Genomic DNA, 27,049 nt, shown 5'->3' on the forward strand with positions numbered 1-27,049 from the left:
AAGATTCAAACATGGGAGAGAGTTGTTTGTCTAAGAGTGTGGTAGTGAAATAATTAAATATAACATACAACTACAATAATTAATACCTAGTTTCAAAATCCCAAAAAACACACTGAGGATCGGAAACATTTTCTTTCCTTAAACTTGAGAGCGTTATGATGACAGGCTCAGGAAGCCACGTTGGTTGAGTGTTTCCAAATGAGACAGAAACTATACGACTGTTTACAACCTGCTTCACTGTTTCTTGTTGGTCCTGAGAAAGGCTAAATGGAAGCAACAGCGACTGTGATTGCAACATATTTTCCATGTTGTTGTAAGCCATAAAGACGACCCAGACGTGTCCTGCAGTTTCCAGTCAAATGTTATTAAAATAAAAATGTAGCATTACAACAACTTAACAATAGAAACTTAAATTGAAGTTTTTGCACCAAATAAGATGAATATGTTTGATAAATTAATTTCTCATCAAAACCATTTTAAAATTCAACAAGAATTATTTACTGAGGTTTGAAACTTTCCCTTTAATCACAGTATTCATGAAAGTATAATGATGTTGAACAAACTGAAAATCTGACTGCAAGAAATAAAATGAACGATCTAAAAAAGACTGGATATCCTTTTATTAATTAAAAAACTGACACTTATACCACATTTTTTATTTAAACCTAGCATTTTACAAAAGCATGAGTAAAAACACAGTAAAACATTTATGTCTAAGTGAGGGAATCTTATATTCAACACGTCTACCTGCCCACCCACAACTTCACACAATTTGTAGAATAACTAATTATAGCTCTTTGTAAGTGACAAGATGATAACTTAGTACTAATATTCATGTCTTCTTTATTGTATTATAGTTGTTTTGGAAAAACAAATTCGTTATTCACTCAAATGATTAAATCCAACATAGAACAAAAAATAATAATTTTTTTACTGGAATATTTTTTCTGCCTGCTACTTGGTTAAATACTGTACTAATGGCTATTTTTAATCATCCTATTTTAAAAAAAAAGGTGGCTTGGTTTGGTTTGTTTTGAATTTCATGCAAAGTTACACAAGAGTTATCTGCACTAGCTGTTCCTAATTTAGCAGTGTAAAACTAGAGGGAAGGCAGCTAGTCATTACCACCCACTGCCAAGTCTTGGATTACTCTTTTACCAATGAATAGTGGGATTGATCATCACATTATAATGCCCCAACACCGAAAAGGGCAAGCATGTTTGGTGTGATAGAGATGAAAACCTATGACCCTCAGATTACGAGTTGAGTGCCTTAACCACCTGGCCATGCTGGGTCAAAAATGAAGAATATGAGAGGTGTAAGAGTGTAAAAAGTAATTTCTTTTTTTAATTTTGAAAAGCTTTATATAGCCAGTGCTATTTTTATTTTCATTCTGAATAACATCTTCAGGTGACACATGAACTAAACACCCAAGTCAGAAGCCACCAAAATCACTCCTGATTTAGCACTATTGGCCAGAAGGAAGATCAGAGACCCACTGTATACAAAGCTATTCTTAACCAACTCAGAGATGTTTATTATCAGTTTTATACCTCCTCTATAGCTGAAACCGTAAAGTGCATTTAGTGACATAAATCTCTCTGGACGTTACAAGGTTTAGGCCATACCCAACTCCAGTCTTGAGAGAATCAACATTTAACATGTATTCTTACCCAATTATTCACAATACCAATTTATATTTAGTTTCTTTATCAACCAGATTTTAGCTCTGAAACTTTTTTGTCCCTAATACAGCAAACATTTTAAGAAACCTAAGGATTGTAATCTCCAACAGACCATTCATACATAATGAATATCTTTAATATGTTTCTCACCATCATTTATATCAAGCATATAATAAATTGTATACAAATAAAAAGAATATTTACCTTGAAAATACCTTGAATAATGGTTCATTACTGAACTAGGAACATAAACCGAGTCCTCCATTGTTCGCCACATTGTTTCTGTGATGACTTGAGGTTGTGGAAACACCAAATGAGAAGTTTGGTGTGATTTAACAATCTGTACAAAAGCCACTAAAAACAAAATGTTACACAATGTGTTTGAAGTACTTTATGTTTTCATTTTTAAAGTGAAAAAACATCATATAACTTATAACTGATTAAGATCCTTATAAATAAAATAGGTAGATTGGCTCACCTTACCCTCTTACTTACAAAAGGTGCTTGAGCACGATACTGACAAAATATGTAAACTATAACAGAATTTAGGGTTCAAATGATGACTTTTACTAATAGTGTATTATACCTGATTTAGATGATAGATCTCACTAATGATATATTATACCTGGTTTAGGTCACAACTTTCACTAATGATACATCATACTGGGGCTAGCTCACAGCTTTCACTGATGATACATTATACAGGGGCTAGGTCACAGCTTTCACTAATAATTTATTAAACCTGGTTTAGGTCATGGATCTCACTAATCATATATTATACCTGGGCTGGGTCATCAACTTCAGTAATGACACATTATATCTGGTCTAGGCCATATATTTCACTTATTATACAGTATACATTTGCCTGGTCTAGGGAAAATTCTAATTCTTACAGGAGCACAGAAACAACAGACAATGAAAGAAAAGAACTGATATATAAAAAGAAAAAATAAACAAAATTAGGCCATTCTAGCTTAGAATTTGCCACACTGATTAACCAAGACACAGGAGAAATAACCCTATGTCAACTGGCAATGCAGCCAACCTTTTCAGATCTTAAGTTATCAACTCATTTTTTACTGTTCTCAAATTTCAACACAGAACAGTTCATCAATCTTATCAACTCCTTACTAACCTTTATTACTTCAACTACATCATGAACTAACCCTTTTCCTTTAATAGGACAGTAAGTTAACAGATATCAACCTAGAATATAACCTATAGACCATGTGGCCCTTCCAAGCTGTCCTTGAACACCATCTTTTACTAATTTTAAGCTTATGTCCCCTTATCTTTTGAATATAGCACCACAGAAATAAGAGACCTTCATGTAAAGTTCAATAAAATCACACCTTACTCTTCTTTTTACAGAGAAAAGTGTTAAGAAATTTTAGTCTATCCTGTAAAATAACATTTCTGTCTCATACATCATCCTAATAGTCCTTCCTTTTTAAATTCCTTCCAAGATATCAATGTCTTTTCTCAGGTACTGAGATCAAAATTGCAGACAGTATCCAAATGAGCCCCAACTAGCAGTTTGTGTAGAAAGAATTGCCTCTTTTGGCTTACAATCAATGTCTAGAAATATGTCCCAAAATTATAGTTACATTACTATTAGTAACAAATACCTACCTCACTGGCTTATCCACCAATATGGCAAGATCTTTTACTTTGGCCAAGTTATTTAGTTGGTCCCCTCCTACAATAAACTTGTGATCTAAACTGTGATTACCTAATACAGCTAGATATACCCAAGAGTTTAAATTCATTGACAAATTTTACTAATTTATTTATTATGGCCTTATGAATGTCAGTTAAAAGGAGCAAACATCCAAGTACTGACCCCTGAGATACACCCCCAGTAACAAGCATCCATATGTTAACCCATCCATACCCAGAATCATCCTAGTAACACTCTCTGGACCATCTCCAACAACACAACATTCTTCCTAAGATAAGGTCACAAAAAATGTATAAAATACTCCATAAGCAGCCTAACTAGTGACTTGTACAACATTTTTTTTAATCATTCAAAGCATACTTTTAACGACAACACCGCTTATTAGATAACACAAATTTAAAATGAACATAATGATAAACAAATGAATTATTTTAGATATCTTACAATTTATTAGCAAAACGTATTAAAGCTCATTACTGTTAATGAGTTTAAAACAAGCAGTAATACTGAGCATTTATAACATTTTAACCCTAGGTGCACAGGTCAGGTCAAAGTGCACATTTCATGACCACAGAATGTCATTCAACATGGTATTATGCATTTGATGTTGGAGTTAATTGCTCATTGGACCATAAATTGCTAATTCTGTAACAATTCATAGTTGAAGAGAGTAAATACAACATACAATATATAATGATACTAGATATACTTGTGTGTGTGTGTATTGAGGAGATCAGAAAATTGGAGGTTAAGACTGACAGATGATGTATCCCTACCACAATGTGGGTCATACTTTGGCAATCACATTCAAAACCTAGGATTCATTATATAATCCCGTGTTGTAGCTTGTACCCTAGGATCTTTTTTAAAAAATGAAACGTATTTTGTTTTGGTTTAAAAGTTATAGTTATAACAGATATATATATACATCTGTGTGTGTGTGTGCATGAGTGCCTGCATGTGTGCACATTCTGGAGGCTTTAGAGGTCATGTAAATGCAATATTCAGGTTCTGTAAAAAACAAAAGTGTACTTGTTCTCGTATGATTATCACCTGGACTCCAACATGTTAGAGTCTGAGTTAGAATGATGTCACAAACTCATAGATACATCTTGAGTACAAATACTTCTGTAGCACATCTAATTTTCTCTGTAAAACAGACATACATTTTACAAAATTTACCACATGAAATAGATACACTCTTTCTTCAAAACAAAGTCAGTCACTGGACCAACCCCATGCACATTCGGCTATGTATTTATCATCTTGAGAGTTGTTTTTTTATTAAACTTACAACAAGCAGTTTGTTTATATTTATATTGGACAGTAGATGAACTCTTACTGTTGTAACAAATCCTATTTGACAATTTGATATGAATAGTTAATAATACTTAACAACTTAGCTTTAATTTTTGTTATGACAGTTAATTACACCTAACAACATAGAGTGAATTTAGTACTGCTATTTATAAAAAAAGCTGTCACTTTCATTAACAAATTTTGTCTGGCTGTATTTCAATATAAGGAATAACTTTAGTCTTAAACCCATACCTAATAATTTACTTTTAAGTTTTTACTAAACTTACAAACATTTTCTTCTGCATGCGTAAAGACATCTCCAGCTCTCTGTGTCTCTGCAAGAGACAGCGCATTTTCTTCTAGGTTCTCTAATATTATGGACGCTGAAAATCTTCGTTCACTGGGTGTCAAGTCCTGATAAGATTCTGTCTGCTTCTTGTCAAGCAAGTTGCTCACCACTTTCATTAAGGCCTAAAATAATTACATATCACTGAACTAAACAATCATATAAAACAATTCAGAAACAATGAAATAGGCTTGTTAAGTATATGAATGATAAAGGGTGGCTCTAAGTTTGTCTTTCTTTAAGTTAATTTAATTTAGAAGTTGGCACAGCCAAGACAGATCAAAAGATTCTATGTTGCCCTAAAACGTTATTATATTACTCAACTTACACTATTAATAAAAATTAAAACTTTATTTACATAACTTATAATTTGACAAAGATCTCATTACACTTTGTGAGGAGTCCTAAAAAATACTAGACAATATTTATCAAATACTTTATTTCTTATGGTTGGTTGGTTTGGTGTCTTATGGCACAAAGCTACTAGGGCTATCTGCACAAAACAACCAGTAAAAAAATTAAAAGTGAAGTAAAGGTACTAAAATTCATAAAAATAATCATGTTAAAACAAACTAAGAACTTAAATATCATTAAAAAGGCCAATGGCCCTTACAAACATAAAACATTTGTATGGTGGACAGTATCACCATTACCAGTAACACTGTCCAAAAATGGTGCCGTTCATGAAAGTCGAATAAGAGCACAATATATCTTTAGCCTAGAACATTGATCCACTCCTCAAGAGTTGGAAGAGAGGATACAGAGGATGTTCAGTGCTCTGGTACATTTGACTCATAGCTGCTTGCTGTATAGTATAAAGGTCAGCTTACAGTCAAAGAAGAGCCCAAAAGCTTTGCTTCAGGGACCAAAGAAAACATAACTTTGCCAACACAGAGTTCAGGATTAAGGTGAATATTCCGTTGACAGCAAAAGTACATGGAAACGGTTTTAGAGAGAGACCACACATGGTGTGGTCCACTTCAGTAAACGATTGAGGGCAGTCTGTAGCTGCTGTTCAATAAATCTCGTTTGACGACTGACATGAGATGTCAAAGTTGTTGCCATAGAGCCCATTTGCAACAGTAAGAGGGCATTTTCCAGTGAAGGCATTAATCTTTATACTGAAAAGTGTGAGACTCAAGACACAGCCCTGAGGGACTGCAAGTTCCTGTAGGAAAGAATGGGAAAGTGTCAAACCCACCTGAACTTGGAATCACATGCCCATTAACAAATTTTTCATAAAAATAAGCAAATGGCCATGCAACCCATATAACTGGAAGTCTTGCAAAATGTTATACCTCTCTGTAGTATCATAACCCTTCTCAAGGTCAAAGAACACTGACACAAGATGTTGTGACTTCAGAAAGGCTTCTCTGATTAACGTTTCAAGTCAAATCAGGTGGTCCACAGTGGAGCACTATTGTTGGAACCCACATTGAGTTGGCAAGATGAGGTTGTTTGATGCAAGGAACCAAACAAGATGAGCATTAACCATCTTCTCCAAGGTCTTACAGAAACAGCATGTCAAAGCAACTGAATGGTAATTTGAAGGAATCTTTGGATCCTTCCCAGGCTTAGAGAAAGGTGGGACAATAGCCTGGTGCCATGCATCAGAAAAGAACATTCTCCTGCCAAATCCAGTTAAAAGCAACCAGAAGAATTGCAAGAGAAGCAAGAAAGAGATGGCACAGCATCTTGTAGTGTATATCATCAGGTCTGATTGATGTACTGCCAGACCAATGAAGAGTGAGTTTGTGTTCCACCAGTGTAAAGGGACAATTATAATCATAGAGATTATGAGCCCAAAAGGAGCCAGTATCACTCTGCCTAAGTCTTGATGGCTAAGAAGGTGGAGGATGAAGCAGAAATACAAGATATCCAGCAAAAGCTTTCACCAAGAGTATCAGCAATGCTCTGGGCATCAGCAACTTCCTGGCCATCAGAGAGCAAGATTGAAAGGGGGATAGAATTATACTACCACTGACCTTCTGAATCTTGTCTCCTATGACTTTGGAACTGGTGGTAGAGGTTGGTTGGTTGATTTGGTGTTTTATGGCAAAAAGCAGATAGGTTAGCTGCTTTTAGTTAAAATTAAAGTAAATTTAGTAAAATTCATAAAAAGAAATTAAAATCAAACAAAACTAAGTTTAAAAAAACACAAATAGCATAAAACCGATGTTTACATCTAGTCTACAACATTAAGAGAAAAACTGCAGTAATACAAGTTGTAAAGGACTTTCTGTAGCATAATTGTAATTATCATAACTTGCCAGGAAGACTAACAGGTAAGTAGAAAAACCACTGTCAGTCACCTGAAGTTGGCATTTCCAGTCCTGGTTCCAAGTTATTTGACGTTATGGCCATTTTCAAAAAGAAAAGTAAGAAAAAGGTTTTAAAAGAAGTGTAGCAAAATTATAATAATAACTAGCCAGGATAACTAATGGATAGTTCAAACAGCAGCGTTAGTTACCTAAAGTTGGCTTTTCCAGTCCTTGTTTAGAGTTAATTGACTTTACAGCCATTTTCTAATTTCAAATCAAACAAGATAGACTGTAATTCTTAAAAGGGAATCTCATTAAAAATGATTTAATGTACAAATTAAAAAACTTAAATGGCATTAAAAAGATTGATGGCCTTTAAAAAAATAAAAATATTTCCAAGGTGGACAGTGTCACCATCACCAATAACACTGTATAATGTTACAGATAAACCTTGGGACAAAACATGTTTAAAATGGTGCCGTCATTGAGAGTCATAATGACAACAAGAAAGTAAAATGTGGCGTATTGTGATCTCAGTGTTACACAAACTACACACTGGTGCATCAGTTCCAGATAAAAGAAAACAATGAGTTAAAAAACTGACTAATGCAGAGTCTAGTTAGAACAACTTCCTCTTTCTGATCCTTATGGAAGCAAGATGGCCAAGGTTCAATGTAGGGTTTTATTTGGAAAAGCTTGTTGTCATGTTGCTCATTCCAAGTCGACTGCCAACTGGCATGGAGCCAAGCCTTGAATACAGGATCATAGTCCATGTATGGAACAGGCACAATGGTGATAGTGCCTGAGCAGATAGATTTTGCTGCGGCATCAGCAAGCTCATTCCCACAAATACCAACATGGCCCAGTATCCATAAAAACTGGATAGAAATAGATGTTAAAGATAATTGAACCAGTCAGTTTTAAATATCAGCAAGAACAGGGTGTGAACTAATGTGAAGCAATTCCAGGGCCAGTATAGGACTAAGCAAGTCAGTATAAATAGTGCAGTTTGAATACTGCTTAGCTTCTATGTGATCCAGGGTATCAGAAATGGCATACAGTTTAGCAGTGAACACAGAAGCTGTAGAGGGGATTCTGCACACAACCACTGAACCACAACAAACCATGGCAGAGCACACACAGTTACCTGATTTTGAACCATCTGTATCAATAGGAGTGGAAGGACAGTTTGAACAATGTTCAGCAAATAACAGACAGCATTTATAATCAGGAATGTCTGCTTTTCTCAGATGACTTAAAGATAGGTCACATTTGGAGACCGTAAAAAGCCATGGTGAGATGGGCTGACCAGTAGATACAGTAATGTTATCCGAGGACAGATCCAGTTCATCCAACTGCACCTGGATATGAAGGCCAAAAGGAGCAGTAGCAGATCATCTATTCTGAAAAAGTATGGCCCACCGAGGAAGAAAAACAAATCCCAGGTGGGATGCTTTGGTAAGGAACAAAGTTTCAAAGCATATAGTAAAGACAGTTGCAAACTGTGGAGGTGCAAAGAAGATTCATGTGACTCTATGTATAAGCTCTGAACTGGGGAAGTGCAGAGCCAAAGTCCTTGATGATGAATGGGATCCAGCATCTTTAAGGCTGATGGTCTGGCAGAGCCATAGACCAGTGATCCATAGTCGAGTTTCGAATGAATAAGAGCACGATATATCTTTGGCACAGGACATCGATCCACTCCCCAGGTGGTGGAAGAGAGGACATGGAGGATGTTCAGTGCTCGTGTACATTTGACCCATAGCTGCTTGATGTGTGGTATAAAGATCAGCTTATGTCAAAGATAAGCCCCAAGAACTTTGTCTCAGGGACCACAGTCAGCACAAATTCACCGATACGTAGTTCAAATTCAGGTTGAAAACCCCGTTGGCAGAAAAAGTGCATGCAAACGGTTTTAGAGAGAAATGAGTTAAAGCCATTTGCTGTGGTCCACTTCAGTAAACGATTGAGAGCAGTCTGTAGTTGCCAATCAAAATACCTCATGTTCGATGAGTCACGAGATGTGAAAGTCGTCAACATAGAGCCTGTTTGCAACAGTGAGAGGGAGTTGTTCAGTGATGGCATTAATCTTTATACTGAAAAGTGTGACACTCAAAACACATCTCTGAGGGTCTCCAAGTTCTTGTAGAAAAGAACAGGAAAGTGTCAAACCCACACAAACTTGGAATCTCCTGTCCATTAAAAATGTTTAATAAAAATGGGCAAATGGCCATGTAACCCATATATGTGGAGATCTTGCAAAATGCCATACTCCATGTTGTATCATAAGTCTTCTTAATGCCAAAGAATATTGATACAAGAAGTTATCATTTGAGAAAGACTTCTCTGATTGACGTTTCAAGTCAAATCAGGTGGTCCACAGTGAAGCACTGTTGTTGGAACCCACACTGGGTAGGCGAGAGGAGGTTGTTTGAATCAAGGAACCAAAGAAGATGAGTATTAACCATCCACTCTAAGGCCCTACAGAGACAGCTCATCAAAGAAATTGAACGATAGTTTGAAGGAATCTTAGGATCCTTCACAGGCTTAGAGAAAGGTAGGACAATACCTTGGTGCAGGCATCAGGAAAAACATTCTCCTGCCAGATCTGGTTAAAAACAATCAGAAGAATAGCAAGAGAAGCAGGAGATAGATGGCACAGAATTTTATAGTGTATATCATCAGTTCCAACTGATGTACTGCCAGACTGATGAAGGGCCAGTTTGAGTTCCATCAGTGTAAAGGGATGATTATAGTCATAAAGACAATCAGCTTGAAAGGAAAGAGGTGATTGCTCTGCCTGAGTCTTGATGGCTAAGAAGGTGGAGGAAGAAGCAGAAGTACTAGAGTATCAGTGATGCTTCGGGTATCAGCTACTCTTCCCGGCCATCAGAAAGCAAAATCGAGAGGGGGACAGAATTATATTGCCCACTGACCTTTCAAACCTTGTCCCATACGACTTTTGAACTGGTGATAGAAGATATGCTGGTTATAAACTTAATCCAAGATTCCTCCTGGCTTTGACGTCTTACCCACTGAGCATGTGCACAGGCCTACTGAAAAGTGATGCAGTTCGAAAGTGTAGGATATATAGAGAAAGTATCCCAGGCCCGTTTTTGAGCCTTCCATGCCATATGGCAGGCGGGATTCCACCACGGACGAGGGTATCGTGAAAAACGTGTCGAGGTTTTAGGAATACATTGAGCAGCTGCTTGTATAATACAGTCAGTTACTGCTGCCACACAGTCGTCTATTGATGGCTTATGGATGATGGCAGGATCAAGTTCTGCAAGAGCAGTGAAAAAGGGCCAGTTTGCGTAATCCAGCTTCCACTAGGGCACGCAGGTCGAGTGGCATCGACCACAGAGTCTCTCTCAAAATTATAAGAAAATGATCACTGCCTCGTGGATTATTGTCAACCCTCCATGAAAAATGAGAGAATAGTGAATGGGAGCAAACTGAGAGATCAATAGCAGTAAAGGACTGACTAGGTGTATGAAAATAAGTAGGAGAACCACTATTAAAAAGGGAAAGGTTGTGATCAGAGATCATATGCTCTACAAAACGATCCCTCCTATCAATATCAGCACTTCCCCAGAGAGAATAATGTCCATTAAAGTACCCCAGGATTAAAAATGGAGACAACAACTGTTCAATGAAAGCAACAAGGTGTGATTGATCATATGTCTTTCCAGGCGACAGGTAGAGAAGACAAACAGTGATAGTATGACCCAATGAAACACAGATGGCTACGACCTCCATGAGAGTGTCGAGTGGCAAAGACAAGGCGGGCACAAGCTGATCAGCCAACAGTGCCATTCCTCCATGCACTCGTTCATCACGCAGCCTGTCATTTCTGTACAAAAAACACTGCTGAAAGGTGACTGTATCAGTAGGTTTCAGAAATGTTTCCTGTAAGTAAAAACATACAGGATGGTAGGAAACAATCAGTGTTTTGATGTCATCCAGATTAGAACGTAACCCTCAACAGTTCCATTGTATCAAGATGGCCATTTTCATTTAAGTGTAGGCGAATTGGGTGGAAAACCCTCGTGTTTACGACCACGTCTTTTTTCTTTACTGTCTTTATTCGAGGGAAGTCTATCAACCTCAATGGATCCTGCACTGGTTCAATTGGGCAGGTCTTTGCTGTTGGAAGGGAATTCAGTGATTTAGGACGTGAACGAATGATCGTTTTGCATCTTGGGGTGGGAGAAAAATATGTATCCGAGGAAATGTCTGTACCCAGAACCAAAGAATGTGGATCTTGGGGTTTGTTGAAATGTATGTAAGGGACAGAGATGGGTGTTGAAGTTGATTCATCAACTTTTTTTAACCATGGAGGTTAAAAGACTTGTCATCTGGTTTGAGAATTATTCTTTTGGAGGCACAGAGAGATCTGGCTGCACTCCCACTGTAGTAATAGAACGAAGTACAGCAGCATACGTCTGAGATGAAGTAGTGGACAGAAACTTTCGAGCCTCAGGGTAAGTAATGTTATAAATCTTTTTCAAACACTACACCTCTTTTTCTTCCAACCATTTAGGTCAAGAACGAAAGTAGGACGGGTGAGAGCCATTGCAATTGACGCAATGAAGGTCCGTTTCACACTCATAGGCATCATTGTCCTTAATACTGCAACGAGCACATGTCAAGGAACCACGACATAACGTCCTTAAGTGACCAAACCGCTGGCAATGGAAACATCGGAGAAAGTTTGGAATATATAGCCATATCTTGCAATTAAGATAACCTGCCTTGATGGTGGCAGGTGGATGCAGTGATGTAAATGTTGAAATTAGGGCATTGGTCGGCATCATAATTCCATCTTTGCGAGTGAAGATACGCCTCACTGCAAAAATTCCTTGGGTTGAGAAACCAGCAAGGATTTCTGACTCTGGGATGTTCTTCAAATCCCTCTCAAAAATAACTCTTCGTGACGAATTCAAAGTAGCATGGGAGGTAACCTCATATATCATCAATAGCCTTCGAATGCAAGAGAAGCTCACTGTGTTTAGAAGTGGATGTTTCCACCCATATGCCCTCAGAACGAAGATTTTTGACTGACTTAGAAGAGCCAGCAAGTCCCTCTAGTCCTTTCTGAATAGAAAATGGAAACATTTGCCCGAAAGATTTGTCTGACAAAGAATATAATATCAAAAGATGAGGTACAGCTGTTGAAGAAGTTGAAGATTGTTGTTCAGAATCTTCAAGATGTGGTCGTTCACTAATGGTCTGTTTATTCACTATTTTTTCATGAATTTGATTAGGGAACTCCATAATAAAGAGAGAAAGTTTCGGTTCCTACTGATCTCACTCACCATGGAGCCCTATGAGGAGATGCACTCCAGTGCCAAACAAGGATTCTGCAGCAACGTCAGGGTTTTGTGAGCACTATACCCAAACAACAGCATCAGATACAATGTTCACAACACCCATTTAGAACATCCAACACTGGCGCTTGATGACCCTAGCCCAAGAGGACAAGCCAACTGACTCTAGGGAAGCCACTCCAAGGCCACCCGTTTACAGGAATTCAAGGTCAAAGTGATGTATTAGGGTTGACCCTCTCAACCACCAGGATCCTCTCCTCCCCTTCATGGGTCAACATGCACAACAAACACGTGGATGGATGTTTAGATCCCAGAGGAGGTAAACTAAAAGAACAGAACCTTCTCTGGGAGGTCCCCTCACCACGTACAGGAATCCACACCAAGGGGTTAATTTCTTATAACTAAATGCTATTTTATGTACAAGTATCATAAAAATTAATTTTTCCAACTTTTCATCTGACCTGCATCAGTTCCCTCTGCTGGTTATAACTGTAGTAATATGGCTGCTTTTTTGTAGCGGAGACGAGTCCTTTCAACACAAAAGAGGCTTCAATAATATCTTTCGCATAGAGTCGTCTCTTTGTGGTTCTTCTAGCTAAATCTTCTGCTACATTCACCACTGATTCATTCCTACTAACCTGAAACATGGAATCAAGTGTTTTAAGTTATATTGTAGATTTATCTTACAAATAATTTTAGATAAACATAAGAAAAATAAAAGATTACTTTCTAAAAGGCCTAACATTTACATTAACATTTTCAGTGAAGTTTAGAACAGAAATTTTTATAAAAAAAATGTTTTTGTATTTAAAGGCAGTTGCAAAGATCTGGTTTGGTTTATTTTGAATTTTGTGCAAAACTAATTGAAGGCTATTTGCACTAGCCGTCCCTAATTTAGCAGTGTAAGACTAGAGGGAATTCATCACCACCCACCACCAACTCTTAAGCTACTCCTTTACCAACGAATAGTGATATTGATCGCAACATTATAACGCCCCATGGCTGAAAGGGCGAGCAAATTTGGCGTGACGAGGATTAGAACCCGCAACCCTCAGATTACGGGTCGAGTGCCTTAACCACCTCGCCATGCTGGGCTAAGTTGCAGAGAAAAGTAACCAACTGAAATTAAATAGTAAATATATATTACAATAACTAATGTTTACCATATTGCAATGGTGAGTTTCAAAAAAATTATTCGTCCCACAAGGATTATCAATAAACACTTGTCTAACATATCCACTTACACCATGCATCCTATCGATGAAATTACCATACCACAGAGAACTACAATTCCCAAGACTTGGAATGCGAGGATACCAATCATTGGTGGAAATACTGCAGCTCCATCTAGCTGTACCTAATGAATAAAAACAAAACGAAAAGGCTTGTTTGTTTGTTTGTTTTAGAATTTCGCACAAAGTTACTCGAGGGCTATCTGTGCTAGCCGTCCCTAATTTAGCAGGGACGGCAGCTAGTCATCACCACCCACCGCCAACTCTTGGGCTACTCTTTTACCAACGAATAGTGGGATTGACCGTCACATTATACACCCCCACGGCTGGGAGGGCGAGCATGTTCAGCGCGACGCGGGCGCGAACCCGCGACCCTCGGATTACGAGTCACACGCCGTACGCGCTTGGCCATGCCAGGCCCAACGAAAAGGCAACAATTTTATGAATCAGTCTGTTTTGTTTGGATGTATAGTTTACTCATCTCTAATAACCAAATAAAATGGTTAATTGAAATATTAATTTGACTCACTAAAAATATATTTTGGGGTAAATGAAAATAAATAACTGGTGGAAGTTCATGTTTTTACATTAATTCTTTACGCTATTCTTAGTTCAAAGCTCATAATTAGTTAATACAATTTTAACGCAAAGCAAAATTTAAAGTCCTATCAAGTGAATGGAATTGGAAATGAAATAAATGTCTTTTAATTTATTCAACAATTAACTTACCGTGAGCTCCATCTGGGCATTTCTTCTCTACTATCTCACCTACTCGGGTCCAGTTCCAAAAGAGGCCACGAGATGTCACTGGTAAACAATATTTAGTTGTCGCATTTTTTGAGGGGGATACAGTAACAAGTTTTGTTGGTGAAACATCTGAAAAATATATTAAAATTATTGAAATATTTTAAATATCTCGTGATATTTTAACAACTAAACGTAAAAATAAATTTGAAAATTTATTTCAATAGCTTCATTAAAGACAAACAACAACAGGAATTCTAAACTGGTATGCCTTCTGGTTAACCATTCTTTACTTATTACGAAACAGAGAATGAATGAGTAATTTTTACATCTCAGGAAAGTATGCTTATTTATTGTAGTTGACCATAAAATTATATACTTTTTCTCTCAATAGTGGGGATTAAACCCCGAATGTGTGCATTATAAGCTCTCAAGCTTATCACTGAATCATTGGGGTTGAGCTGGGAAAAAATCTTAATCCTCTCCAACATTTCAATGTCATTATAAATTTTGTTTCTTTCAAACCTTTTTCTTTAGCTGAGTATGTTACTTTGTATATAACAGTAAGTACTATTAGTATTTAAGTTCCAGTGTATTTCGCCAGTTTGGTGTAAGATATACATGTACCTAACGATATAATGTCTACAGGTTTCGCTCTTTTAGGTTCTAACTCTGACAAAACTGTTGTTGGTATTGTCGTCGGCGTCGTTGTTGTTGTCGTCGGCGGCGGTGATGAAGACTGTGCTATTGTAGAAGAAGGTTTCATAAATAAGATGTAGAATTCTGTGGTTGATTTCACGTCTGGTGGTCTTGTATTTGGAAAGATGATTGGTGGAAATGGACGCCTGGAAGTTGTAGTCGAAATAATATCTAAAAAACAGAACAGCTGTTGAAATTCAGGAAGTGACAAGAATAGCGCATAATACACTTAAAGCAGTTAAGCCTTCATATCTGGGAACTGTTGGTCTAGTTGAATCAAATAACTCGTATAAAAATTAATTGTTTTGTTTGTTTTTGGAATTTCGCACAAAGCTACTCGAGGGCTATCTGTGCTAGCCGTCCCTAATTTAGCAGTGTAAGACTAGAGGGAAGGCAGCTAGTCATCACTACCCACCGCCAACTCTTGGGCTACTCTTTTACCAACGAATAGTGGGATTGACCGTCACATTATACACCCCCACGGCTGGGAGGGCGAGCATGTTTAGCGCGACGCGGGCGCGAACCCGCGACCCTCGGATTACGAGTCGCACGTCTTACGCGCTTGGCCATGCCAGGCCTATAAAAATTAATATCGGAACATTTAAAAGACGCGTGCACCTATGACTACTGGACATAATACATTATAAAAACTAATTTATAACTTTATTGTCTGTTTTAGTTTTAAATTACGTACTATTTGAGTTAACATTTAATTTATTGGCCTATTTAAGTTTAGACCATTAAATATACATCTACTAATACATCATATATTTAACTTCACACACAACTAACATATTTTCAGAACTGTAATATCGTGTGTGAAAAAGCAAACAATAGGCCTAGCCTATAAAATAAAATAATAACGTCTGCCATAAAAGAAAGCTCGTGAAAAGAGTAAGGCTTAAATTCTAATACTCAAAACTATCAAAATGTAAACAGACATCTATTCCTCATTATGTTTTAAACTTTTGTAGCTTATAGAGTGCATATTATATTTTAAAACATTATAATTGATATAAATCAATAAATTATTTAACCTTAACATAAATACCTAAAATTTAAAAAAAAATCTTTAAAAAATTCGACAGTATTATAATTTTAATAAAATCTCGATATTTGTAAAAAAATTTTTAGAAAATATTATTTCAAAATTTAATGTATTATGACAGCACTCACTAAACTAAATATTAACTAATAATAAGTGTAACTGCATATTTATCTTTTAATTTCTTATTCAAGATGACTTATGGGACATTAAAAATAAAGTCAATAAACACGAATGTATCAACCACAGCTCAAAATATTAAATATTTGGGAAAATCTCCATAAAAAATTTGGCTAATTTTATAATTGTGAATTACAAAAAACAAAAAATAAATATGTGAAGTTCGTAAAATTGCATACTAGTAACTTCGAACAGGCTTTCCTAGTTTAAATACATTTCTCATAAGTAGAATATACATAAACAGATTTGGCAACAACTTTAGACTAGATATAAAAAAGAACTTTACTAAAAATGCAAATATAACGAAAATATTAACAATGAAACTTGAAAGTAGGCGTAATAACACAAATAACGTAAACATTGATCATCTACGCGACATGCTTTTCTATATGGTAGTGCTACCTAGTGGTACTTTATATCATTAAACAAAAGAGCCCGTACAAGCAGAACAGGCTTAAAAGCATGCACTGTAAACTTGAAGATATCGTGTAGATAGTAATTAATACCTGGCACACAGCGATAGTGGGCCTCCAAGTATTTCAGTGTTCCAGGACAAGGGTCCCCGAACACCAAGCTGGACGCTGGTAGTCCACAACTGCTCTTCATGCCACAGCTTATAAGAGGATAAAAATTAGGGTTTTCTTCATTACACACATAATTACCATTACAATCGAACAAAATAAGCCGGAATGAACCATTCATTGAAGATGTCGAGAATGGGCATCGTTTTAAATTCCTTTTTTTTTTTTATATTTATTTCAGTAACACTATTTTCATGATAAATATATTATATATATATAAAACTGGTATTAGCATCATCTCGATTGACATCATGGCTTGAGATTCAAATACCATTCGGTCTTATTCGATATATATACTTTTTGTTTTTATCAAAAGATTTGCGTTATGCACAAGTTCTGCCACAATTGGCAATGAAACTGAAAAAAAAAATGGATTCTTTTTTAAAATTTATTTTCAATGAACTTGGTTCTTTTCAACTCATTTCTCTCGAAAGAAAACAGAAGCCAGTACAAATATGATCAAAACAAAAATAAATAAAACTAACCTAAACCACATATGTAATGAACTTCTAAATATTTGAAAGTCTCTGGACAAGGATCATCCCCAAATGTCTTGCTGGATACTTCTACGGTGCAGCTGGACGAGCCAGCACATCTGAAATGACCAAAGGCCGGTTTTGTTACCTTTCGCGAGTACGTAAACGAAGTAACTAAAGGCTGGAGGTATTATAGGTTTGTTTTTTTTAATGCTTTTCAAAGTGTCTAAGTTAATAAAACACAAGGCGTGTACCATTATCTTCCATAGTAAAAACATAGATCATAATTAACGTCACTTATACATAGCCCTAAATATGTTAGTACATTCTAATTGCTCACCCAGCTTTTTTTTTTGTTTTTGAAGACAGAATCACAAATTAACTTTTCCATAACTTTTAATCAATTAATCTCTTGTTACGTGAAACAATTTTTAGTTCAATTTTCCACTTTGTTACTTTTAAGTCACTACAGACTTTTTAAAAGGAAAAAAAGGTAATAATTATTTAAAAATATAGAAACGTTTCACGGGATAAGATCTACTGATCGGAATATATAACTATCCAAATTCGTTTTTTTCTTCTTGTTTCTTGTTTTCATAATATACGACTTATTAGTAATAAGGTCTAAATGGATGATTAAGTTTATACAGAAATTATTTTTATTTCAAATTTTGAAAAATCGCTACAAGTAACCAACTAACCAAACCGCATAATATACCGAAGCCAAATACATTGAACAAAGTAAATTTAATAAACACTAAAAAAAAAGAAGGCTTACAGCGGGTTTCAAAAATAAAACAAACAAGAAAAACTGACAATGTAAAAAATAGGGGAGATAAAAAAGTGAAACACTTCAAATGGCGATCGAATTTTCTGGTCTAGACAAAGTTGTAAAACACGTAACTGTGGGACAGAGAAGCCAGAAGGGAAGAGGGGGTGGGTGAGATAATAGGGCTGCCACAATCTCTTTTACCATGTTTATAAAAAAGAAAACAAAAACTTTCTTTGCTTCATTTTTTCGGCCTACGTTAAAGTAGCCATACTAAAAAGTTTTAACCTTACTAATTGTCTCTGTGTGCTGCGCAGTACAAATGTAGTATTTGTTAAAAATGATATTATCAAAAGCTAATAAGACATACGTCGCACAGAAACGTATCGATTGATCTGTTGAAGTTTACCACGTGTATCGAAACCCAGTTTCTAGCGTTGTAAGTCTGCAGACATGCCGCTATGACACTGGGAGGGGGTATATTGAAGAGATGAGCTGAAACAATATTATACAGTCGTTGAGAATTTAGGGATGAACTGTACTGAGCAGACATGCTGCTCTGTCACTAGGGGGGGTTTGTAGAAAACAACAACAAAACTTTCTCATTGAAAAATTAATTAACAGGAAAGTTTCTAACGTTGATTGAGCATCATGTGATAATATTAAAGTTTGATACCTTTACAAACTCTAGAAAAATAAACTAACCATAACTTTTAAAAGATAAAAATATACTTAATTGCAAGGTACATTTACTTATATAAATGTATTATCACCACCAGTTCGGTGTCAAGTTTCACTGCTGATGAAACAACCAAATGGATACAGCCATCTTTCTTGTTCCATTTCGAGAAATTTTGTTTGTTAAACACAAAAACTACATGGTGGGCGGACTATCCCCTCTTTGCCCACCATGAGAGTCGAAACACGGTTCTTAACAGTCCAGGTTTTCAGCCTAGCCAGAATTGTTTGGTTTTGTTTTTAATTTCATGTAAATCTACTCGAAGGCTGCCTGCGTTAGACGCCACTAATTTATCAGTGATAAACAAATAATGATGACAGTTAGTCAACACCCCCCGTCGTCAGTTCTTGGGCTACTCTTTTTACCAACGAACAGTTAGATTGACCGCACAGTAATGTCCCCACGGCTGAAAGAACGAGAATATCCGGTGACGGGGATTCGAACCCACGACCCACAAATTACGGGTCGAGCGCTCCCTCTCATCAGGTTTTATACTCATACATTGATGCATGAATTGTGTAGCACTAACTATATCTGTACACATCGACTGATCCAATACGGATTATGTTACAAATAATTAACAGACTAATATTACCTACTGATACACAGCACAATAATCTTCGAATAACAAAGAGACAACTTACCTGTCTTGCATCACCCGGAAGGAGTTTCTAGACATACAATCCACACTCCAATGAAGAGCCCCATTCTCGTTACAGAGGGCGATGCTAAACCGTCCATAGTTGGCCCGTATCAGGTGAATACGATACCCTGGTCTGCAGGTTATATTCAGATCTCGACCTTCGCAAGCATATGCCGTCCTGTATTGACTTGAACCTACAAGTTCGGGTTACAAGAACAGTCGTTTCTCTTACAAAATCAAGCCCGAGAAAAACAAAAATTGTGCTCCCAAAACACGAAACTTTAAACATTGTGAGCTAAAGTTTCGTGTTTTGGGAGCACAATAATTAAGACTTAGAAAATATTTCACTTTTAGTTATTTATTAATTTGCTTTTCAATGGTGGCGGGGAGTCCTGGCATTTGAAAATCTGGTAAGTTAGGAGGGAGAAAATCCCTGAAGCCTTTAAATATGGTCAACTACAGGGAATCCCTGACATCGTTAGATTCATTTCGTTGAAGGATCCCAGGCATTTTAAAACCAAAATTTGTCCTGAACATTCATTCTTCAGCTTTTATCAATGAAGTGGGTAGGGCATATAATGTTATATATAAAACTATATCGGTTAGAATTTGGGGGATCGATCCCCCTTTCTTCTATTAAAAAAAGAAAATCATATCAGAATACTTTTTACCATTCTTCTGTGGAGTTGGAAGCTGGATTAGACACCAAATATTTCAGCGATATTTTTTCTGTTGGTTTGTTTTTTTGGAAAATCATGTTTTAAACTTTCGTGTTTGTTTCAGTTGAAATTGTATTTAATTCACGAAGAGAAAAAAGGTGGGTCCTAATTCTAAGTGTCGTTGTCGAGTAACTTAAAACTGCGTTTCAGCATCGCCTAGAACTACGATATTTTGACATTATAAATTGTTTGTTTCTTTATTATTAAGCCTAAGCCCAAAGCTGTACAAAAAGCTACCTGTTGTCTGCCCAACACAGGTATCGAAACCCGGTTCTAGCGTTGTAAGTCCATAGACTGTGACACCAGGGAAGCTTCCAAACATTATCGGCCATCTTTTGAAGTACGAGGAGGTGCTAGACATTTTCCAACTGTTAATGTTCATTATACGATGAGAAGAAAAACAGAATAGGGTTAACTTTAAACAGTTTTCTCACCAAATTATCTCTTTCTCCCCATAGCAGATAGTCCTTTACGTAGCTTCTTATTGAGTAACGAAAAATTTGTTTGTTTTGTTTGTTTGTTTTTGAATTTCGCACAAAGCTACCAGAGGGCTATCTGTGCTAGCCGTCCCTAATTTAGCAGTGTAAGACTAGAGGGAAGGCAGCTAGTCATCACCATCCACCGCTAACTCTTGGGCTACTCTTTTACCAACAAATAGTGGGATTGACCGTCACATTATAACGCCCCCACGGCTGAAAGGGCGAGCATGTTTGGCGCGACGGGGATGCGAACCCGCGACCCTCAGATTACGATTCACACCAACGAAAAATTAATACGGTATATAGGAAACACGTCATTAAAACTGTTATACTGCCCATATCCTTCCATAACTTTTACGGGGTTTCCGTGACAGTTTTGTCTCTATTATTTTTTTTTAAAAAGATTACGAAATTAAATAGTATCAAAGTGTTTTAAATTACTGGATCTTGTCGGAGAACGCGGTTATACGTAAAAATGGCGAATTCGGACGAAAGCCTTTACCTTTGTACATTTGAGAATAAATCGAATTAGATATGCTTAAGTCGGATGTTTTATTCTATCCCAACTAAAACGATTCATAGAAAAAATGATTAGTTAAAAATTACATTTGTTTGGAACTTGGTGAACGGTTACAATTATAAACCATATCCCAAGCTTTTTTAATTTTTCGAAAACATTTCACATTTATCTATGAAAAACATTGACTTATCGTATATTCTATCGTTGTCATCTTTTCCGCCGAGACTAATTTACTAAAATGGTATGTAATAAAACCCAGATAAAGAGTTATAAAATCAAACCAGAGTTTCTAGACAGATCATTAGATATATATATATATATATGTGTGTGTGTGTTTATAAAATAATGTACGTGGACTAATTAGTATTGTTTACAGTGCAAGTGAGTGTATATATTGCTTACTAGGCGTAACAGCCATATTGCGTGATGTAGAATCCAGGTTTCAACGTTAGTACGTTAAGGAAAAGGTTTCGATTAATATCTTAGCCCTCATTGGTGTGGTGAGGTAGAAATGTCACTGGCTGAAAGAATAGCTGCAGTCTGTCACTAAGCCTAACAAACAAACACGGGAACAAGAGAATATGGAACTCCATTAATATTACTAGTTTTTAGGCATAGAGTTATAATATAATGGGTATGTGTCATGGGAAAACTGTTATTTTAATAGCTAGTAATTCCTATGTGAAATCTAGCTATCTAGCTACAAGCGCCTGTATTTCTAACTGTCTACATTTTACCTCTAGCTTATAGCAAATCAGTAATGTATTTTACTGGTACGTCTGTTCTAAAAATAGGCTATTTTATGGTGTTAGCACTGAAACAGCTTTCGTTTCACACAAACATACCCTCATCATGACTTGGAGGTCATTATTTTTTCCACTTTTACATAACAATTATGCAAAGTCATACTAAAAGATTAAGTAAGACCTGTTACATATGTGTGTGCGTGTGTGTACTCATTTTGCACTAGGCTTAACTCTGGAAATACCGATTTGTGTTTATTCACGTGTATTGTATTCATTAAACTTCATTTTAATGTCTGCCAAAGCACCTTGTGTGGATAATTTTACTAATTTTCTATGTGAAATACATGGCGAAACTTCTTAGTAATTAATACTGTAATTTTGGTGGTATTAATATTTATCATTTTTCGTGTGGTCCGTATGTGTTATGGAGAAATGGTGTCGCGTAATCAAATGTTTTAGAAACACACAAGCATTGTGGCGTACGAGTTCAAAACATTTGCTTAAAAGGCCGTAAGCCCCCCCCCCTCGCATGAGATCGGTAGTTTTACATTTACCCAACACCCAGTCACGTTTATAAATCTACAATGATAAGCAAATTTGAATCAACTAAAAACAGTCTATAGAGTTTTACAAAAACAATAAATTTGGCTGAAGTTCATAATGTAATACTGGTGAAAAAACTAATAGCCTGTTCGAGATGAAGGTTTAATTGTGTGGCCTTCAGAACCTCGAGCTCTACGTTATATATAATCATCTTTGTTCAGTTTTTTCCTGAGATTGAAAATTCACCATAATCAAGAACCAATTTCCAATGTTTCCTTCTTTGGCCACTTGTTTTGTATATGCTTGCTTTGATGCTTTTTTTTTTATACAAGTCTCATTTTAATTTTAAAAAGTTAACGACTTCCTTTATCATGTAGAATAACTTAGGCTTATTGTGAATTATTGCTACATTTATTAATAATTGCTTGATTATAAAGTTTGTTGTGACAATTAACATCAATGAATATTTTATTTGTTGTGGTGGTATCTACAGATGCATAATCACAAAATTAATAAGACCAAACGCTTTCCGAAGGTCTACAATCACAAAACACAAAGCCCGAACGCCTTCCGAAGATCTACAATCCCTAAACACGAAGCCCAAACGTTTTCCAAAGTACTATAATCACAAAACACGAAGCCCAAACGCCTTCCGAAGATCTAAAATCACAAAACACGAAGCCCGAACGCATTCCGAACATCTAAAATCACAAAACACGAAGCCCGAACGCATTCCGAGCATCTACAATCACAAAACACGAACCCTGAACGCCTTCCGAACATCTACAATCCCTAAACATGAAGCCCAAACACTTTCCAAAGGTCTATAATCACAAAACATAAAGCATGAAAGCTTTCCTAGGGCCTGCTGTCAATTTTTGTCTTTTCCTTTGTTTGTTCTGGCGAAGTGATTGTGACGAAACAGTAGTTGACAAACTATATAGTACGACATCAGTAAGAGAGGGATGGGCTTGGAGAAACACGTGCAGCTGTTATAGGCCCTCGGGCCACACTAATAATATTATCAGCTACTTCCTACAAAAACACCTTGTATTTACCATACGGAAACCAACTATGACCATCTAGTTTGACGGTTACCTATAATTTCTTAGACGCAAGTGTACCACTTTTCTTTCAAACAACTCACATGACACCTCATTTCTGACTCGGTCTTGTTACTGCTCATTGTCGAAGGTTTTCTATCCTAACTATATACTTTATAACAATTTTAGGACTTTTTTTAAAAGATCATTACATGTTACACTCGACTAGCTCGTTTGATGTTCAACAACTTTAAAAAAAATCGTCACGTGTTGAAATTTTAAACCAATTTAAAATACGTTATAAGAAGACGGTGAAAACTTGAACTTGGCAGAGCCTTTAAAAACATTTATAAATTTTAACACAACAGCGTATGGTAATTATTATGTGCACATCACATTAAGGTACAAACAAAGGTGTGGTAATTATTATGTGCACATCACATTAAGGTACAAACAAAGGTGTGGTAATTATTATGTGCACATCACATTAAGGTACAAACAAAGGTGTGGTAATTATTATGTGTACATCACATTAAGGTACAAACAAAGGTGTGGTAATTATTATGTGCACATCACATTAAGGTAGAAACAAAGGTGTGGTAATTATTATGTGCACATCACATTAAGGTACAAACAAAGGTGTGGTAATTATTATGTGTACATCACATTAAGGTACAAACAATGGTGTGGTAATTATTATGTGCATATCACATTAAGGTACAAACAAAGGTGTGGTAATTATTATGTGCATATCACATTAAGGTACAAACAAAGGTGTGGTAATTATTATGTGCACATCACATTAAGGTACAAACAAAGGTGTGGTAATTATTATGTGCACATCACATTAAGGTACAAACAAAGGTGTGGTAATTATTATGTGCACATCACATTAAGGTAGAAACAAAGGTGTGGTAATTATTATGTGCACATCACATTAAGGTACAAACAAAGGTGTGGTAATTATTATGTGTACATCACATTAAGGTACAAACAATGGTGTGGTAATTATTATGTGCATATCACATTAAGGTACAAACAAAGGTGTGGTAATTATTATGTGCATATCACATTAAGGTACAAACAAAGGTGTGGTAATTATTATGTGCACATCACATTAAGGTACAAACAAAGGTGTGGTAATTATTATGTGCACATCACATTAAGGTACAAACAAAGGTGTGGTAATTATTATGTGCACATCACATTAAGGTACAAACAAAGGTGTGGTAATTATTATGTGCACATCACATTAAGGTACAAACAAAGGTGTGGTAATTATTATGTGCACATCACATTAAGGTACAAACAAAGGTGTGGTAATTATTATGTGCACATCACATTAAGGTACAAACAAAGGTGTGGTAATTATTATGTGCACATCACATTAAGGTGCAAACAAAGGTGTGGTAATTATTATGTGCATATCACATTAAGGTAGAAACAAAGGTGTGGTAATTATTATGTGCATATCACATTAAGGTACAAACAAAGGTGTGGTAATTATTATGTGCACATCACATTAAGGTACAAACAAAGGTGTGGTAATTATTATGTGCACATCACATTAAGGTACAGACAAAGGTGTGGTAATTATTATGTGCACATCACATTAAGGTACAGACAATGGCATAATTATTATGTGTACATCACATTAAAGTGTAGACCAAGGTGTGATAATTATTATGTATACATCACATTAAAGTACAGACCAGAGTGTAGTAATTTTGAGCTGAAAACATTGACAAGGGGCACCAGTGCCTACAGATAAGCCAAACATTTCACATATTTAGCTATATCTTCTGAATACACTGAACTCGTGTTGTGAATGATCACGTACTTTCACTGCTAATGCTCATTGATTTAAAATAAGTATATCGCGTGCATGAGACACACTTATGTAACCACCTTAACTGTTTCAAACCATGAGCTTCATTAACCCCCCTCCATTCCTCCCTCTTCAAGTCTATCAGTGTTTTCAATATGATCTACTTCGTTTCAAAATCAGGTGTGTCTTAGTGGTTAATGCCTCCTTACTGTAAATATTTGATTTGCTCTGGGTGTAAGTTAGGTTCTGTTCACCAGCTTTCTCCCGTTTTGGAGCTTTGCGCGAAATCGCTAAAATATGGGAACAAATTCGTTTCGTTTCGAAACGTTTCTCGTGATATATTTTGTGAGTATACATGTTTTCATGCACAGAAGGCTACGGTCGGTTGTCTGCGGGATGGGGACCGAACTCAGATTTTAGCGTTGTAATGTCATAAAGTTGCCTTATATGATCATAAAACCCAATTGTCTGGCTTCCTCAGCGAAACTTCGAGTTCGATTATCACGGTGAGATCAGTACAAACAGCCACTGCTTTGTTTACAAGAAACGTACAAAAACAGTAACTTTTCTTTGTTTAAATTGATGACTGAAAATATCTGAGTACAGAGTTTCTACTAGAGTCCAGTACAACCATGGTTAAAATCATCATCGTCTCTCAAAAGACCAGAGCCACTTTGTAATAGTCCGATTGAACCATGATTAAAACCATAATTTTGTTTTTTTTTATTATCTAGTGACTTCTTTCCGCGTTTACTTTATCCCACGATGTTTGTAACCCCTGAAACGTCTTTTATTTGTTATTTCTCGCAGCCTTATTCTACATAGACCATGACTTTGACAGCACGAGGTTCCGAGCAAAAGAACTTACCGTTTATTGATATCTGATTGGACGTTGACGTCAACTATTAATATATGTTTCCAAACTTTCGTACTTCATCTGTCTAGTTGTTTCAAACCTAGGAGATTGGCTTTCACCCAAGGCTCATCCTGAATCATTTATAATAATTATAGGAGACTTTCCCCAAGTTTTCCAATGGACAGAAAAAGACCAAAATGCTATCCAATTATCTGTATAGAAATCGGCTGTAATTTAGTGGGAAAGTAAAAATAAAAACACGGTGAACGTTTTAGGGAGCTCTCCTGAAACTACACATCTCTCCCCTCCCCGTTTTCCTTCTTTTGTAAAATTACTTTCGAGATTTATCATTCTTCTAGTCGAAAATCGATGAACTACCATTGGGTTTATTAAACCCTAAGAGTCTGTATATAAGTATCGAATCTTTATATAAAGTATCGTTGTTCAGTTTATGGAGAAGAAAAACATACCCTACAATCTCATTTTTTGAAACAGTTATAAAGGATAAGTTTGATTATTTTTATCTTCTTAGCAACATAACAACAGTTATTTCATAATAACATTTCTTCCAGAAAGTTCTCAACTCGATCCGAGACTTTTTT

The 27,049-nt window shown here is 36.2% G+C and overlaps 1 protein-coding gene across 8 annotated transcripts in view; it reads right to left on the bottom strand.

Moving 5' to 3' along the window:
* The window catches only part of LOC143237353 (adhesion G protein-coupled receptor L3-like), a 66,735-nt gene that overhangs the window by 11,866 nt on the left and 27,820 nt on the right, over positions 1 to 27,049 (bottom strand). For 5 of the 8 annotated variants that reach the window (XM_076476507.1, XM_076476502.1, XM_076476500.1 and 2 more), the window contains 9 exons: positions 19,715 to 19,907; positions 17,572 to 17,681; positions 15,209 to 15,451; positions 14,567 to 14,713; positions 13,850 to 13,962; positions 13,067 to 13,243; positions 4,953 to 5,136; positions 1,890 to 2,039; positions 87 to 342 (listed from right to left, as the gene is read on the bottom strand). In XM_076476507.1, the coding sequence (XP_076332622.1) occupies positions 87 to 342; positions 1,890 to 2,039; positions 4,953 to 5,136; positions 13,067 to 13,243; positions 13,850 to 13,962; positions 14,567 to 14,713; positions 15,209 to 15,451; positions 17,572 to 17,681; positions 19,715 to 19,907 (1,573 nt within the window). Of the gene's footprint in view, positions 1 to 86; positions 343 to 1,889; positions 2,040 to 4,952; positions 5,137 to 13,066; positions 13,244 to 13,849; positions 13,963 to 14,566; positions 14,714 to 15,208; positions 15,452 to 17,011; positions 17,119 to 17,571; positions 17,682 to 19,714; positions 19,908 to 27,049 lie in introns of all 8 variants that reach the window. The other 3 variants (XM_076476501.1, XM_076476508.1, XM_076476505.1) reach the window with 1 other exon arrangement.

Source organism: Tachypleus tridentatus, chromosome 13 (assembly GCF_004210375.1).
Source record: "Tachypleus tridentatus isolate NWPU-2018 chromosome 13, ASM421037v1, whole genome shotgun sequence".
Lineage (NCBI taxonomy): Eukaryota > Metazoa > Arthropoda > Merostomata > Xiphosura > Limulidae > Tachypleus > Tachypleus tridentatus.